This window comes from Malus domestica, chromosome 10 (genome assembly GCF_042453785.1).
Source record: "Malus domestica chromosome 10, GDT2T_hap1".
NCBI classification, from domain to species: Eukaryota; Viridiplantae; Streptophyta; class Magnoliopsida; order Rosales; family Rosaceae; genus Malus; species Malus domestica.
The window spans coordinates 14152971-14169528 of NC_091670.1; the positions used below are offsets into that span (position 1 = coordinate 14152971).

The 16558-nt window shown below is 36.4% G+C and overlaps 2 protein-coding genes across 3 annotated transcripts; one reads left to right on the forward strand and one right to left on the reverse strand.

Moving 5' to 3' along the window:
- The first annotated feature begins 949 nt into the window (after positions 1-949).
- On the forward strand, positions 950-11914 carry LOC114827579 (autophagy-related protein 2-like). Of its 2 annotated transcripts, XM_070805773.1 has the most exons (16): positions 950-1581; positions 2020-3092; positions 3266-3414; positions 3858-4021; positions 4143-7316; positions 7406-7518; positions 7639-7846; positions 8769-8882; positions 9852-9959; positions 10050-10182; positions 10462-10661; positions 10848-11044; positions 11160-11234; positions 11367-11466; positions 11585-11661; positions 11749-11914. In XM_070805773.1, exons 1-13 carry the CDS (start codon positions 1378-1380, stop codon positions 11230-11232), a joined length of 5910 nt encoding a protein of 1969 aa, XP_070661874.1. In that variant the 5' UTR covers positions 950-1377; the 3' UTR covers positions 11233-11234; positions 11367-11466; positions 11585-11661; positions 11749-11914. The 2 variants fall into 2 exon arrangements, with proteins under 2 accessions (XP_070661874.1, XP_028965471.2); XM_029109638.2 differs by lacking the exon at positions 11585-11661.
- Positions 11915-14554: 2640 nt separating this feature from the next.
- On the reverse strand, positions 14555-15699 carry LOC114827578 (uncharacterized). Its single transcript, XM_029109637.2, has 2 exons — positions 15063-15699; positions 14555-14933 (listed from the first exon to the last, which is right to left on the reverse strand). Exons 1-2 carry the CDS (start codon positions 15492-15494, stop codon positions 14889-14891), a joined length of 477 nt encoding a protein of 158 aa, XP_028965470.1. The 5' UTR covers positions 15495-15699; the 3' UTR covers positions 14555-14888.
- Between the last annotated feature and the right edge of the window lie 859 nt (positions 15700-16558).

The window sequence follows — 16558 nt, forward strand, 5'->3', positions numbered from 1 at the left end:
GAGATTTAATATAAAATTTTGAGTGAATATCTCAAATTCTTAGGAGAAGAAGTGAGATTTAAGAATACTTAAAATACACTAAAAAATCTCTCAAATTCTCTCGAGTTCCCCAACTTTTTAAAATATTTTAAAATCAATTTCTTAGTGAATATACTTAAAATGTTATAAACTTTTTTTTTTTAAATTTTGATTGGATACATCTAGACTTTTAGAAAATCACTTAAAATCTTGATTGAATACTATCTCAAGATCCCAATTGAATACACCCCTAATCTCTTTGTTGAGTTACAAATCCAATTTTCTCTCAATTAATCAACTGTGTATATATCAATGGTGTCGAATTATGAAACCTACCTACCTCGAAAGTTTTACAATCTGTTTGTTGATATTTCATTATTTCTTCCTGAGTTATCAAGTTGAGGATTGTTTTTAATTATGAATGTAATTTCTTGTCGATTAATTTCGTTGAGAACTAAAACATGAAGAAAAATAATTTAGTACTACGGTTTAGTGATATTCATTTTCAATTGTAAGTGAGAGGTCTTAGATTCTATTTTCGCTAAAAGTGAATTTGGACCACATTATTGCTAGCTCATTGTGAGACATAGCCTACCATCTTCTCGTTAATACAAATAATAGTTTTTGTTAAAAAACACGAAGAGAAATAAGTTTTTTTTTTTAACAAACGCTATTAGTTATACTAAATGGTGGGGGTGGGGGTGGGGGTGGGGGTGGGGGTGGGGGTGAGCTTAACCTCACAATGAGTTAGCAATAATGTGATTCAAATTTACCTTTATCCAAGAATCAAATTTAAGACCTCTCATTTATAAGTGAAGAAAAATATCTTAGTACTAAGTGGGCGAAGAGAAATAAGCTTTAGGCAAGATAAATTTTTTATTTTTTAAAGATGTGGAAAAAAATTTGCAACTTTATCATTGAATAATAAGATTCTTCGCTTCAACTTCTTACAGAAGTTTACATAAATACGAAGAGAGTTGGAGACGGCCGGCACCAAGAGCATCAATATATCAATATATATACACATACGCGCCGAAATTAAAATTCCCGCGAGACGTGGACAGGCACCAAAAATCTGCGAAAGTAAAAAAAGAGGAAGAAAGAAAGAAAAAAATTAACGATCACCGTCACCGTCACCGTCGTCGTCATCGTCACCGTCGTCGTCATCGTCCCTGGCGTTCTTACACCTTATCAAAAGCAATCTTCTTCTGAAAATTCATGAGGGTTCGACCTCGACCTAACAGCGGCCCCAATTCGAAACTCGCCGTTTCACCCTCCTAAATTCCCATCTCCAAACCCTAATTCCACAAATTTCCAACTCAATTCCGAATTTCTCCGCCGTCGTCGTAGTCCGCTGCCATGTTTCCGTGGAACATCGCGAAGTCAGCGGAGGCGATGTTCTCGCGGTGGGCCGTGAAGAGAGTATGCAAGTTCCTGTTAAAGAAGAAATTGGGGCAATTCATATTGGGCGACATCGACGCCGACCAGCTCGATGTCCAGCTCTCCGAGGGCACCATTCAGCTCAACGACCTCGCGCTTAACGTCGATTTTCTTAATCAGAAGGTACGCACCCGCGCTTTTCTGTGTTTCGTTTTGTATTAGCTCGTGTTTTGCTGCCAAGAAAGTAAAAGTAAAATAAAACTATGGTACTCTCGTTTTTCTATCTAAACATGTGAATTTTGCCTCACCTGAGGTAGCTGAAGTTTGAAACCCGAATTCGGAGTAGTCTCGATTTGATAATTGTTTAGGGATTTTGTGAATTTTAAAATAATTCCACACAAAGCTATAGTTTTGAATGGAAACTGTTATTAGCAATCCAAAAATCTCAATCGACACTCCTTACAATTGTATTTTTCTTTCTAAATATTGAAAGTATGAAGTGCAATATGAGAATTTTGGAGTGCCAATAACAGCTCCCTTTTGAAATATGCAGAATTGATGTTTACATGGAATTGTTAGAGTTTAATTGTTTTCTTTGGCAACTCTTTTCTTTCCCCACAGTTCGGTGCAGCAGCATCCCTGATAATAAAAGAAGGATCTATTGGCTCCCTGGTAGTTAGAATGTCTTGGAAGGGCAAAGGTTGCGAGGTTGAAGTGGATGAACTTGAGCTGGTGTTAATTCCATGTGCAGAGTATAACTCACCAGCTAGTGTCGAAAGTTGTAACATCCATAAGGATGGCAACCCAGGGAAGTTAGATGGTGACATGGCAGACGATGGTGCAAAATCTGCTTCCAGGGATGTGCATGAAGGTGTTAAAGCAATTGCAAAGATGGTAAAGTGGTTTCTCACGAGCTTCCACGTAACCATAAAAAGGTTAATTGTTGCATTTGATCCTTGTTTAGAGAAGGATGGAAAGACATTAGGGTGTTCCTCAACCTTGGTGCTCCGAATTTTAGAAACTGAATGTGGAACATGTGTTTCTGAAGATGATAGTCAAAATTCTGATGCAAGATATGACAACTTTCTTGGGATTAGTCAATTGACCAACTTTGTCAAGTTTCAAGGAGCATCACTTGAACTGCTTCAAATGGATGATGCTGATAATCAAACGTGCATTCCGTGCCAGTCAGAAAGAACATTTGATGAATTCTTTCCAGGGTGCCGTCCACCGGGTGCTACCACACCAATATTGGTTGGGAAAAGAGGTGGATTTTCAGGGAATATAAGATTAAGCATACCTTGGAAGAATGGGTCTTTAGACATCCGTAAAGTAGACGCAGATGTTTCTATTGAACCTGTAGAATTAAGATTTCAGCCCAGCACAATTAAATGGAGTTTACTTGCTTGGGAAAAATATAAAAGTCTGGTGAAAGACAGGAGCAATCACAAACCAGCAGATTCTGTTTATCTTGATTCAACATCTCACTGTATTTCACCAAGGTCATTTTGTTCTACAGCAGATAAGTTGACCCAAAATTGTGGTAGTTTTCCCACCCAATCCTCTTCTTTTACACTACAAGAATCAGTGGCTGAAGCTCTGTTACCTAGGTCACATATTATATCAGATTGGGTACCCTTTTTCATCCATCAAAATAATAGGGATGGTATTGAAGAACTTGATTTTGAGGCAAGGTTAGTATAATTCTGCTATCAGTGTTTTCATCAAGGAACCGCTGTTGACATAATTTTCAGATACGTCTAGGGTTGTTTAATTTATTAATATCTTTTATATGTTTCTTTTCATTTGGTTACAAACTTTACACATCTTATTTGTCTGTATTTTGAATGTTTTGGTCTTTGTGCAGTGTGGATCAGTTTTTTGAATGTTTTGATGGAATGAGAAGTTCCCAATCAGCATTAGGTAACAGTGGGATGTGGAACTGGACGTGTTCTGTTTTCACTGCTATCACAGCTGCATCAAGCCTTGCTTCTGGATCTTTGCATGTTCCACCTGGTAGTGCAATATCAACCCTATTAACCTAGAAGTTTTAAAGTAAATTACTTAATTGCATATCTACTTTAATATTTTTTTGGGTTAGTTATTGTATAAAAATTTAAAAACTGCATCAGTAATCATTGAAATGTCAGGAATATTTGTGGTGTCAAGTTGTACCCAGATTGTTGAACTCAGTTTGAAACTTTGCATAAAATTAACTATGTTTTAATTGCTTTTAGATATACGATATCTAACATTTCCATTTAGGAAGAGCATGAAAGAAAGTTAAAAAATACAAGAAAATATAGTTTTCTTCTGGAGATATACAAGCACTTGATTTGTTGAGTCTTTAAATGTTAGTCTCCGGTATTTTTCTATGCTAGTAAAGTTTTCATACTGTGTATCTTTATTTTCTTCTAGACTTTTGTCACTGGAATTTTGATTTGAATCTTTGTCTACAGAACAGCAGCATGTTGAAACAAATCTTAAAGCAGCTTTAGCTGGGATTTCTGTCGTATTTTCATTTCAAGATGAAAAAGAGACGCATTTTTGTGATTCTAAGGGGGTTGATTCAGATGTTCTGTACCTAGGTGCAGAGTGCCGAGACATCCTTCTTGTTACGCAGGTAATACCTGTGCTTGGTGAGCATTTTAGCTTTTGAGTTTGATATCTATGATATATACTTGTTATCTGGTTCTACATGATTGTCAGCAACACTAACTTGAAACATCTGATAAGGTCCACAGGTATGCCCTCAAGAGATAAGGTTCAACGGAACAATGAAGTATATCGAGGTTGCTAATTACTCAAGTTACAAAGAAGATACCTTTGAGTTTGGCTTTCAAGGGTCTAATACCAATATTAATGCCCGTACTCTTTCGGTTCAACATCTTCAAGCTGATGTTCAAAGTGTCCTTCCTCTGCATTCCTCATCTTCTGAAGATTCATTTGAAGAGGTTCCATTTGGGTACAAGAATGATGTTGTCAGAACTACATTGCTTAAAACTTCAGGTGTTACTCACTGTCAATTTACTGTGAGTTCAAGTACATCAAATGTGAGTTTATGTGGGACAACATCATTTTCACTGAAACTGCCACATCTTGTTTTTTGGGTGGACTTCTCTTTGCTAAATACACTATTAGAACTGTCCAAGGAAGTTGGAAAGCCTGTCAAAACGAATGGTAATCAGACTGAGTTTCCTTCTGAGATCTCTAATAAGAAGCATGGATCATCTCGTGGGGATCTTAGAAGATCTTCTAGCCATGTGAAGACCTTGTCTTCAACAGATATTCTGCGAGGTGATATATTGATTCCTAATGCAAGGATAATTCTCTGTTTTCATAAAGGTGGTAAAGATGTTAGAGGCTTCTGTTCCTGGGACCAATTTATTGCTCTTGAGTTTTCTTCACCATCAAATTTTAACAAAGGTGTTCAAGACCGTGGCCCAACTTTAGATGCAAGGTCAGATAAAAGGTATTCTTCAACAGCCACACATTCTTTACATTTGAATGTTGGTAATCTGGACACTTTCCTTGTTAGTCCTGCAAGCAAGAATATTGCTGGAATCAGCTCTGGAAACATGCAGAGGCAGACATTTGCTGCGAAAAATATAATGTCAGTCAGCAATAGTACAGGCCTTCTTTCTGTTATTAGTATGCTTTGGCAGGAGGGTTATGTGACTGGTCCTTGGATAGCAAAGAAAGCCAAGTGCTTAGCTGGTTTTGAGGAATCAAGGAGCATTTCTAAATTTGTCGGAAAAGATCATGAATGTGCTTCAGTATCAACTGTGAAAGATTTGCAAGATTTGAATTCCCAAACTCGACAGGAGATTATCTTGAGCTCTGCGTTTTTCCTATGTGTTTGTCTACCCTCTGTTTCAATAAACCTAGACTATTCTCAATATGAAGGTTTATATTGTCTTTTAGATCAAATGATAAATGACTTAAACACGGATTGTGGTTCAGTCAATGTTAAGGAAGCATCTTCCGCGTCTCAGACATCTATCCTTGTTAAATGTGATTTTGTTGAAATTTTGATTAGCCTGGATGTAAAGGAGATTGTCAAAAGCTCAATACAGAGTGAACTTCCTGGTTCGTGGCATCAGCTAAAACTGAAAATTCAGAAGCTAGATATGCTTTCTGTCTCCAATATTGGGGGTATATCAGGTGCCAATTTTTTCTGGCTGGCCCATGGTGAAGGCAAATTGTGGGGTTCTGTAACTGGTGTTCCTGATCAGGAGTTTCTTCTGATTGCGTGCAGCAACTCAACATTGAAACGCGGTGATGGAGGGGGCTCTAATGCATTATCCTCCAGGCTAGCTGGTTCTGATATTGTACATTTGTGGGATCCCAAAAGTTTCCATAGTTCTACATCTGTAACTGTCAGATGTGCCACAATTGTTGCATTAGGTGGTCGCTTGGATTGGGCAGATGCACTATGCTCCTTTTTCATTATTCCTTCTGAAATTGAAGTGGACAAGTGTAACAAAATGGATGAATGTAGTGCATCTCGCGGATCTTCCTTTGTTCTTAACTTGGTTGATATTGGATTAAGCTATGAGCCCTACCTCAAGAATGTGGTGATAAGGAGTGAAGCTTCAGAGCCCATTTTTTCATATGTCAAGGAAGAGATGGGTGAGGAACATGTTTCTTGTCTTTTGGCTGCATCTTCCTTGAATCTTTCAAACTCAACGAGGGCTGGCTCAGTGGAAACTGATTACAGAATTAGAGTGCAAGATCTTGGGCTTCTTCTCCGTGTAATGTCAAAGCCTGAGGATGTTGGTGGCATTTATAGTGTAGAACATCTACACAAGATTGGGTTTGTTAAAGTTGCCAGGGAGGCACTGGTTGAAGCAATTTTGAGAACTAATTGTAATAATGGCCTTCTCTGGGAGGTAGAATGTTCAAAATCTCATATCTATGTGGAAACTTGCCATGACACCATGTCCAGTCTGTTTCGTTTAGCTGCCCAACTTCAACAGCTATTTGCCCCTGATGTGGAGGAATCAGTCGTGCACTTGCAGACTAGATGGAATAAGGTGCAGCAGGAACAAGAGAGCAGAGGTTTTCATGATGAAGCAAGGAGCTGTGGTAGTGATTCTTTACAAGCAACTTCTCAATTGCACACTTCTGGTGCAGTTACAGAGAGTGAAACTCAGTTGGTTGGGTTAATGGATGAGATATGTGATGATGCATTTCTCTCGGATAAGAATCAGACCTGCCATTCTGAGTCACAAATTTGTATCTCATTTGATCAAGACCTTGGAGAGGCTCATTATTCGAGCATTGCAACTCCTGATATTCTCTCGCTTGGTGCACCTTATGATGCGTCAGTGCCTGAATCAGAGTTGGAAAGTAGTCAAACATCATTTCTACAAGAAGGTAATGTTCTGGAGTTAATAGAAGGGTATTGTTTATCTGATTTACGGCCTCTCTTGGAATTATCTGCCAACAGACAATCATCCCATGAGATTCTAAAATGCAAATCCAAGAATTTCATAAATGGAGATGTTGGAGGAGAAAGTAATGGATGGTATGGTACTTCCATTCGAGTTTTAGAAGACCACATTCCCGAAGCGAGTGAAAATAGTCTGAAAGAATCTGTAGAAGACAATCTTCCTTTTATTGAAGGTACAAAGTGCAATGATTTTGGAAAAGCCATTGGATGTGTACTTCTTAAGAACATTGATGTTAGGTGGAGAATGCTTTCTGGGTCAGACTGGCACGATTCTAGAGCAACTGGTCAGCGATCAGTGGATTTTAGTGGAAGGGATGCTACTGTATGTTTAGAGCTTGCAGTATCCGGAATGGAGTTTCAGTATGACATTTTTCCTGTCGGTGGAATCTGTGTATCTAAGCTTTATCTTTCAGTTCAAGATTTCTATGTATATGACAGGAGCAAAGATGCTCCTTGGAAACTGGTAAACGTGCTATATGCTTTCACACCAAAATTTTACTTTTTGTGCTTTACAAAATTGATTAATTATCTTTTACCTTTTTTGTTTGGAAGGTACTCGGATATTATCATTCAAAGGACCGACCTCGAAAATCATCTTCAAAAGCATTCAAGATGGACTTAGAATCTGTCAGACCAGATCCTTTAACTCCTCTTGAAGAGTATCGGTATTCCCTCTGCTTTATATTATAATTAGCGCATGGTTAAGTTGCTTTTACAAATCTGCTTGATTGATGGTGATGTAACAGTATTATTTGAGTCTTGGTTCTTATATTCTTTCCTTTTAGGTTACGTGTTGCACTCCTTCCCATGCGATTGCATCTTCATCAGTCCCAACTTGATTTTCTCATTAACTTCTTTGCGGCCAAGAGCTCTTCAACTGATCAGTCTTCGGGTGATCGTCAAGATGCTGATGGTTCAAAAATCTTGCCAGTAAAAAGTAATGATGTTGCAGGGCGTATCATTGGAGAGGAGGCATTTCTTCCTTATTTTCAGGCAAGTTGTTTCCTTCTCCCTGGTGTTCTTTGAGTTTTAGCTTTCAACCTAAATGTAACTTTCAGCTTTATGTGTGTTTGCATGGGAAATATCAGTCTTGTATGGTTAAGCTTTGTTGGCTGATATTAGTTGAAGCAGAATTCTTTGATTAAAGATCAAGCAAGAAATCTCATGTAATTAATAGAGTTGATTCTAAAGAGTAAATACAGATTGTAGGCAGTAGATTTGCAGCATTCATATTTGACTTATTGTATTTGGTTTCATACTTGATCTAGATAGTTTGTTACTATATATATCCTCCAATAATTTGGATAATAACATTTTAAACTTGCCTTTTCCCAGTAAATTGGGTCAACTGCATTATTTTCTTTTTTTGAGACTGCTGATGTCCTCAAACATGTATTCCCATTGGGCATGTTCGAAGCCAATCTCCATTGTAATGATTATATCCTCTTTGTTTCAAAAGGAAGAAAAACGAATGGGAAAATAGAAAAATACATACAAAAGAGTGGTATCAAATTTTTCTGCGTAGTTCACAGAAATAGTCAATGAAATTCATGGGATAATGGATCCTGAGAACTGGTGCTCAGGTAGGAGGTGATGCCCGTAAATTTTTATGCTCTTATATGTAAAGTATGTGAAGGGACGCACTAGTTTGTGTCTCTTTTCAACTCGCAGACAGCTCTATGTAGGCTGTGAGTATTTTGACACTGATTAGTTGATGGTTCTTTATTAGAAATGAGAATAGTGAAGCAAGCTGACATCCAATTTGTTGTCTTTGCTGCTTGTGCATTTCTAGGTTGCTCTGATTAAGTCAATTTTCAATATGTTCATTTTTAGAATTTATGCCCTGTGATTTTTCTAAATGATGATGTGAAAATACATGCTCAAACTGCTTACATTTTCGTTTTTTCCCCTTCAGAAGTTCGATATATGGCCTATTCTAGTTCGGGTTGACTACAGTCCCAGCTGCGTTGATCTGGCAGCATTAAGAGGCGGGAAGTATGTAGAACTTGTAAATCTTGTCCCATGGAAGGTAAATGGTTTGCTTCTTATATTGACATTGTGAGGTTATGTACAAGGGTATAAAAAGGCTATACTTGATACTTATTCGTCCTTGTAGAGCTGATTGTGAAAAGAGAGAAAATTGTTACATAATCTCATTAAGGATACTATTCTTTGCTCCTGGTATTGCTTCCCATGATTTTTATTGTTCTTCCATGTAAACCATGACTCCATGATTCTGCCACTTCTGTTTGGTTGTCATTAACTTCTGACCTTTTTATTTTGGGAACTTTAACGAAAAGCACCCTGTACTGTTCACTTTAACGAAAAACCACATTTTTACACTAAAAAGTCAATCCTGGTACTATTCACTTTACCCTTTATTTTGTCCTTATCATTAAAACTCAAAGTTTTCAAGCCCTTTTCATTAGTTTTCCTTTTTATTTTTCCTATCCAGCATGCAAAGTTTAGCTATCGATCTAAAAATTTTAATGGGTTTTTTTTTTTTTTTTTTTTTTGTGTCTTTATTTGATGCTGCTTGTCCTATCTGTCAATTTGATTCAAGAAATTGGAGTTTTAGTTTCATTTTTCTTTTATAAAAAGCTTGGAAAATTTGCATATACCATTTACTAGAGGTCTGTAATTCTGGGATTAATAAAGTAAACAGAACGGTTTGAATGAAGCCCACTCGATATAAATGTATATACCCCATGCACACAAACAAGTACATATTTTTATAGCTCTAAAAACTTCAATGAAGTGGGATATAACTTTTAAAACTTTTAAGAAGTGCAATATTTATAAATTTGTAAGCAATTGAGATTTCCTTTTTTGGTTTTTTTCTGCCACTCAGTCATATTGTTCATCTTGTTGTGCATCTCTTTCAAAATCTTGGTATCTAATTATCTGATCTTTGTGTTCCATTGCCTGTGTTTAAATTCTTCTTTTCATTGAAATTTACTGAGGAACTTATTGGCCATACTTTCACAAATAAATCCAGGGCGTTGAGCTACAGCTTAAGCATGTTCATGCTGTTGGTATGTATGGCTGGGGTAGCGTATGTGAGACAATTGTAGGAGAGTGGCTAGAATATATTTCTCAAAATCAGGTTTTAATGACTTTACCTTTACTTTTTTTTTGGAATTCTGCCCCCTTTCAAATGCTAGTGTATTTATAACAAGTTACTGTATTTATGTAGGTTTGTAAAATACTGCAAGGTCTTCCAACCATTCGGTCATTGGTAGCAGTTAGTTCTGGTGCAAGGAAGTTGGTTTCTTTGCCAATTGAGAGTTATAAGAAAGACAAGAGACTACTTAAGGGAATGCAAAGAGGTAAGTTGAATTCATTCAATGTAAACATGTGCATGCCAGTTTAGGTGTTCGTATTTTTGTTGAACTATGTAAAAACAATAAAACAAAATAAACAAAATAGCTCTTAAATTTGATCCTTGACTCAAGGTATATATCGAACTTCAGTGTCAATTAACTGAGTTTAGATAATTGGGTTCTTTCTGGTTATTCAATAGTATATAAAGCCGTGTTATCACTTGTCACTGGCATATTTTCATTAATTAAATAATTTAGTATTCATGACAGTCTACTTGCTTCCAGGTATAATTGCATTTCTTAGAAGTATTTCTGTTGAAGCTGTTGGACTTGGAGTACATTTGGCCGCTGGGACTCATGATATTTTGCTCCAAGGGGAATATTTACTTACAGGCATTCCTTCTGCGTCATGGTCTGCAGCACATAAAATGAAAACCAATGTTCGATCAAATCAACCTAAAGATGCTCAAGAAGGAATTCATCAGGTGAATATACCAACCTTGGTTGCTTGCAAATATTTAGAAATAGTTGTCCTAAACTCCCAACAGTGGGGGAGTAAAATTGTAGGTCTTTCAAACTCTGAAATTTCAATCCAGAGCTGTTCTGTTGGGATCAAACTTGATATAAAAGAAAATGATCCTGAAAACAAGTTAATTGTCTCTCTTTGACAGGCTTATGAAAGCCTTAGTGATGGCCTGGGGAAATCTGCTTCTGCCTTGGTCCAGACTCCCCTGAAAAAATACCAGCGTGGAGCTGGTGCAACATCAGCTTTGACAACTGCTGTTCGGGCAGTTCCTGCAGCTGCTATAGCTCCGGCTACTGCTTGTGCTAGTGCTGTGCATTGTGCTCTTCTTGGCATCAGAAATAGGTTACTCCTGTATTCTTTATTTTGTTTTGTTCATTATGACAATATACAATCATTTCATAATATATTTGACACTAATTTCAAAAACCAAGATTTAATGTGGCGCTCGTGTGTGCAGCCTTGATCCTGAGCGAAAGAAAGAGTCCATTGAGAAATATCAGGGTCCCCCTCATCCAAGGGAACAAAACTAATGGTTCAGTCAAATAATTCTCTGATTAATACTGCTATCTTTTGAGCTGAATATTTCTTGCAGATCTATCACACAGCACATCCCAGATTGGTAGCTTACTGTGTTTGTTGTTGTTGTTTTTTTCTTTTACTGTAGGTGATTAAACTCACGACTGAAATATTGAACTAGTTGTATTCCTGGAGAAGAGGAGATCAGTAATGAGCCATCTATTCTTGCGTTAGAACTTACGTATCATGTGAGTTGATCTTTCTGTCCATGTTAAATAAAGGTTTTTGCAAAACACGTTTGTGTGAGTGTGTGGGTGTCTGTCTCTCAAATCGGATTTGATTTATTATGAACGATAATGATGTCAGTTGCTCATGACCAAGCCTATGTAACTATAATTTCCCATCGCCTTTGTTAGATAACGGGAAACAGAGAAACTGCTATAGTAAAAATATCTATCTACAGGATTTCTTTTCATTTTATAAATGTGGCTTGATTTACAAGGTAGTTACGCTTGGTCTATCAATTGCAGGTGTAGAGTTACCGGATTCTTTCCATTGGAGCAAGACGATCAGGTAGTTTTGTACAAAATGTAAATGTCCAAATAGTGCCCATAATTCTTAGCTTTCTGTCTGTTGTAAATATTTATTCATTCAATTATTGCATCTCAAGGAGCAAGGTTGCTAGTTAGTCAGCAAGATTTGTTGTGGCTTTGTGATAGGATCTTCTCCTCGTAATCTTTTTTCTTGGTTTTTATAAGTCTGTTTCGTATCTTTCTTGAACAAATCATTCATTCAGCTATTCGTACATTAGTTTAGCCCGGAGAAAGAATTAACAGCTGCAGATACGTGTTTGGCAAGTTAATGATTTGATCTCCAACCGACGCTTGGGAGTAGGGGGCGATTGAGTATCTTGATGTTAATGCGGAGAACAATGCTTTGATTGCTCTATACGAAAACCAGGCGACAACATGAACAACTCATATTAAAATATGAAGTTGAGGTTTCACCATAAAATCAATTGGTAATATGAGGAGTAGCGAATCCGAACATTTCAAGTTTCCTCTTGTATTGGGTCTTAAGGCGTGTTTGTGCACCCGTACTCGGAATGAAAATAAGGAGTTCGATTCCGATTATGGATCGTTTTTATGTTTACTAAGACACAGGAATTAAGACTGTGAGGGGCCACATGAAAAATGGAATTCGGCTCCTCCTTTTGGAGGAATTGGATTGCTTGGTGGGAGGTTCCTTGGGGTGTATTTATAGCAGTTTGGAAATGATGGCCTAAACAAAGGCAGTTAGAGAAATTAAAGTCTGTCTAGGGCGTATTTATAGCTGTTTGAGAAACGCTTAATTGCAGAGCGAGAATCCCACAAAATAGGTCATTTTTCCAGATAAAAAAAATTCAGGTTTTAAAGAGGTGGAAAACGGTCAAAAAAAATTATGGATTAGAGGTGGAAAGTTTTTATTATTTATATGTTGTTAAGGAAATTGAAGTTATCACCTATCATATAAATGAACTTATTTAGAACATGGACAATTTAGTAACTATATTGGTTTTAATTCCGATTCAAGGGTATTCATTAAATAGCTTTTATGGAATTAGAATCATTCATACTCTGATTCCTAATAGTTTAGTAAATAACTTCCACAAGATTCTGATTCTAATTCTTCCTCAATCTAATCCTCCTTTATTCTATTCTCCTCAATCTAATTACGGATTAGTAAACATGCCATTAGTGGGGTGAGCTTCCTCATTCCCTTATATTTTTAAGAAAGCACATGATTACAAGATTTGACTCATTGACCAATTCAGTATGCCAGCAAATACTGCATACTGAAAATATCAAGTCTTGTAAACTGAAGATATTAGAGTGGTGTCATATTTGATGAACCAATGACTTTCTAGTACACAGTCCAAGAGTGATCAGCAGAAGCACTTGTTAGACTCGGTCATTTACTGATTTGTGCATGTATTCCTTGTGAATGTTGTTGTACAAACCAAATCCTATATGGATTAGTCCTATACATATAGTTCTTTTAAATGCTAGAGTGCTCCCAAATTTGTTGAAACAACTTTTAAAGAGGACTTTCAGATGGTTGAGACTAATTTGACTATGAATTCTATGTCATTAATAATTGCTTCATGGGATTTGTCCACGTCATTAAAAACATGACGATGAATGCCACGTAAGTAGTTAACGGTTCTCCTAGCTTATTAGGACCTAACGGAAGTGATATTTCCTATATGTTGGGTATTCTTTTGAAATATTTGGAGAGATTGAGACTAATTTGGAATAACACCAAAAGATTGAAGGATTTTAAGTACTTAATCCTAAAGATAAATATAATAATTATATGATACCCACGTCCAAACATTGTCGTAGACTCCAAATTGTAGTGCAAAACAATATATTTTTATCTTCAAAAGTATATGATTATTCTTGATTCTTTCCCTAAGGACAATTGATCGGATTGGTAAAAAAGATAAAGGATCATTTACGAGTCAAGTTTTAACGAATAAGTCAAGTTGTACAAGTCTTGTAAAAGATACAATTTGTTTAGGAACTTTATGAGCCCAAAATATCAAAACTCAAGCTTGGTTCATTTTTCTAACTAGTTTAATATTGGGAGTTTTAACAAAATGCTACTGGTACTGTTCATTTTTAACGAAAAACCATATTTTTACCTTTGCCTGGTACTATTCACTACATATTTATTTGTCCTTTTTCATTAAAACTGAATTTTTTTTTAGATTTTTCGTTAGTTTTCCTTTTAATATTTTGTTCAAGCGCTTGTTCGACATAGAATGCGAATTTAAACAAGCCGAACTGAAATCGTTTGGGCCGATTCACGGTCCTAAACCAGGTGGATGACAAGTGCAATTCCGCCAAAGTTGCACCGTGGTCAAGAGCCTAGGGATCCATCATTTCGTGATTCTTCCTTGAAGAGGGTGGCCATTTGGTTGGAAAGTTCAGTAGCACGGTGCTACTAGCACCCACTTGATCAATTCCCATGACATGAGGGCTTACAAAAAAGGGATGCCTATGTATTTATGCATCACAGGTTCCAAAGGATCATGTAGGACAATGCTAATACTACTAACCTTTAATGTAACGTAGCATTACTTGGGCATTTGAGATACTTTACAAAGATAAAAGAGAAGAAAAGAGAAAAACCGGTTTAAATGATTTAAAATCGAATTTCAGTTGTTGAACTGAATAAAACTAAATATTTATGACCTAGTGAAAAGTATCGACAACATACTTAAAATTGACCATTTCAGGAATTAAAATTTGAAAAATGATCATTTGGGCCAACTTTTAAGGAATTATAATGTGAAACAAAATAAACCACAATCAGATAGATCAACACTGTAGATTTAATTACATAAAAACTCATAGAACTTCTCCATCAACTGCATACACTTGTACAAAATGGAACAGCCAAATATACCTTCTTCTTCTTGTTCATCATCTTCTACTTCTTTGGAGGAGAGAGGATGAAAATGTTGTCTAGAAATAAATGGAGAAAAAAAAAAATAGAACTGGGAATTGCGCCAAACCCTAAAACTCATACAATTCCTCATAAAAACCACTCTCTAATATCAATATACCTTAAAAGTTAGCAGGAATTAATTTTCCTTGCATAAAAATACCAACTTTCCATATCATCAGATTCCATCATCTCTGCAATTGAACCCTCCAAATAGAAATTCCTGTAAACCACAAATCGTAGATTAGAGGATTTCAATTGGTTTCCGTGTTACATAAAAACACCAAATGGACAGATAAAAAAAAAAAAAAAAAACTGAATAATAAATGAAAAAAAATGCATCTTAACTTACCTGGCTTTCCTTGCTAATAAGCACAGCCTCATGAACAAACACAGGCCTCCTCTCTTCAGCAATCCTCTCCAAAACCGAATGACCTCTATCGCCATTTTTTTGAACAATTTGAGCCCTCTTGAGCCCCAAACGCTCCTTCCATCTGTTCAAACTATTTGTTGCTCTTGGCAACACATCCCCATAATCCTCATCATCAGCAAGTAGCTCATCTCTCAAAGTAGTAGTCTTATTCCCTAGCTGGTTGTTGGCACCATTATCCTTTAAGGGCAACAATGTGCCCTTGAATATGATCTCGTCCGCCGAGATCATACCAAAGTTGTCCACGGAGAATTCGAAATCCGATGAGACGGGCGCTTCCCGGTAGCTTGATTCGTGCTTGATGGCCTGTTGAGTGTCTGCAAAGTCATTGGAGAAGGAGATTCTAGGATCCATTAGAGCTAATTAGATAGAGAGAAGTGTAGGAGCAGTACTACTAATAATACTACTACCAGTGAGTGAAAGATGCAAAAGGGTTATGTTGCTAACTGTTAAACATGTTTCAGCATGGCAATGAAGGTTGAAAGGATGCCGTAATTATAAACCCTTTTTAAATTTGTGGATTTACTTGCATACAGTTAGAATCCACATGGAGATGTTTGCATTTATATTAGGGAGAGCTTGTTTTATGCGTATGTCTTGTAGACATCTCATGTTACTCAGATTTGTCATCTTTTAAATTAAAAATGCAAGAAAAAAAAGATTTTAATCTCTTTGCATTAGTATAACGTCAATTAGCATTACAGTTTAGTATTATCTTTTTTTTCGGAATGACTAATTCGATACTAAATTATTATGACTTTACATATTGTATTGCTTAATTCAAATTTCACAACGGTAAATACATCCTTGTATTAAAAACAAAAAATACTTTACAGATAATAACTAATATTTCTTTTGCTTGGGGCTGTGGGTGGCCAATCTCATTCACTTGTAAAGAGGGATGAGTGGATGATAATTGATGGAAAAAGTTTCATATTTCCACATTAGTCAAATGTGGCAGACACTTTTATAAGTTTTTTTTTTCTTTCTTTTATGCAAAATGAGTTAAATGTTTTATCTGTCCAAATAAGGAGCATGCTTGACAGTCTCACATGTCATGATATGGGTGAGATAGCAACTCCCATATGATCTTTCCAACGCAGCCCTTCTCTGGTTTTTGATTGGTGGTGGTAGAACAAAAAGGAAAAACAAAAAACATGAGAAGATGTTATTCCCACATGTTTTTTTAATTTTTTTAATTTTTTTATATAAATTCTAAATTTGCACACAACATCATTGAATTAAACATATAACTGCTTGATACTAATTTGAGAATGCCTAGAATTACAAGGAAGGTCAAGTTATCCAACATTGTTTGCTTGAATTAATTGTAGCTATAGCGGTAAAGAACGTTTACTTGCTCTCACAGTCCTTCAGTCTAGTCATTAATGAAGAGATAAAAACTTCAGCGTGATATA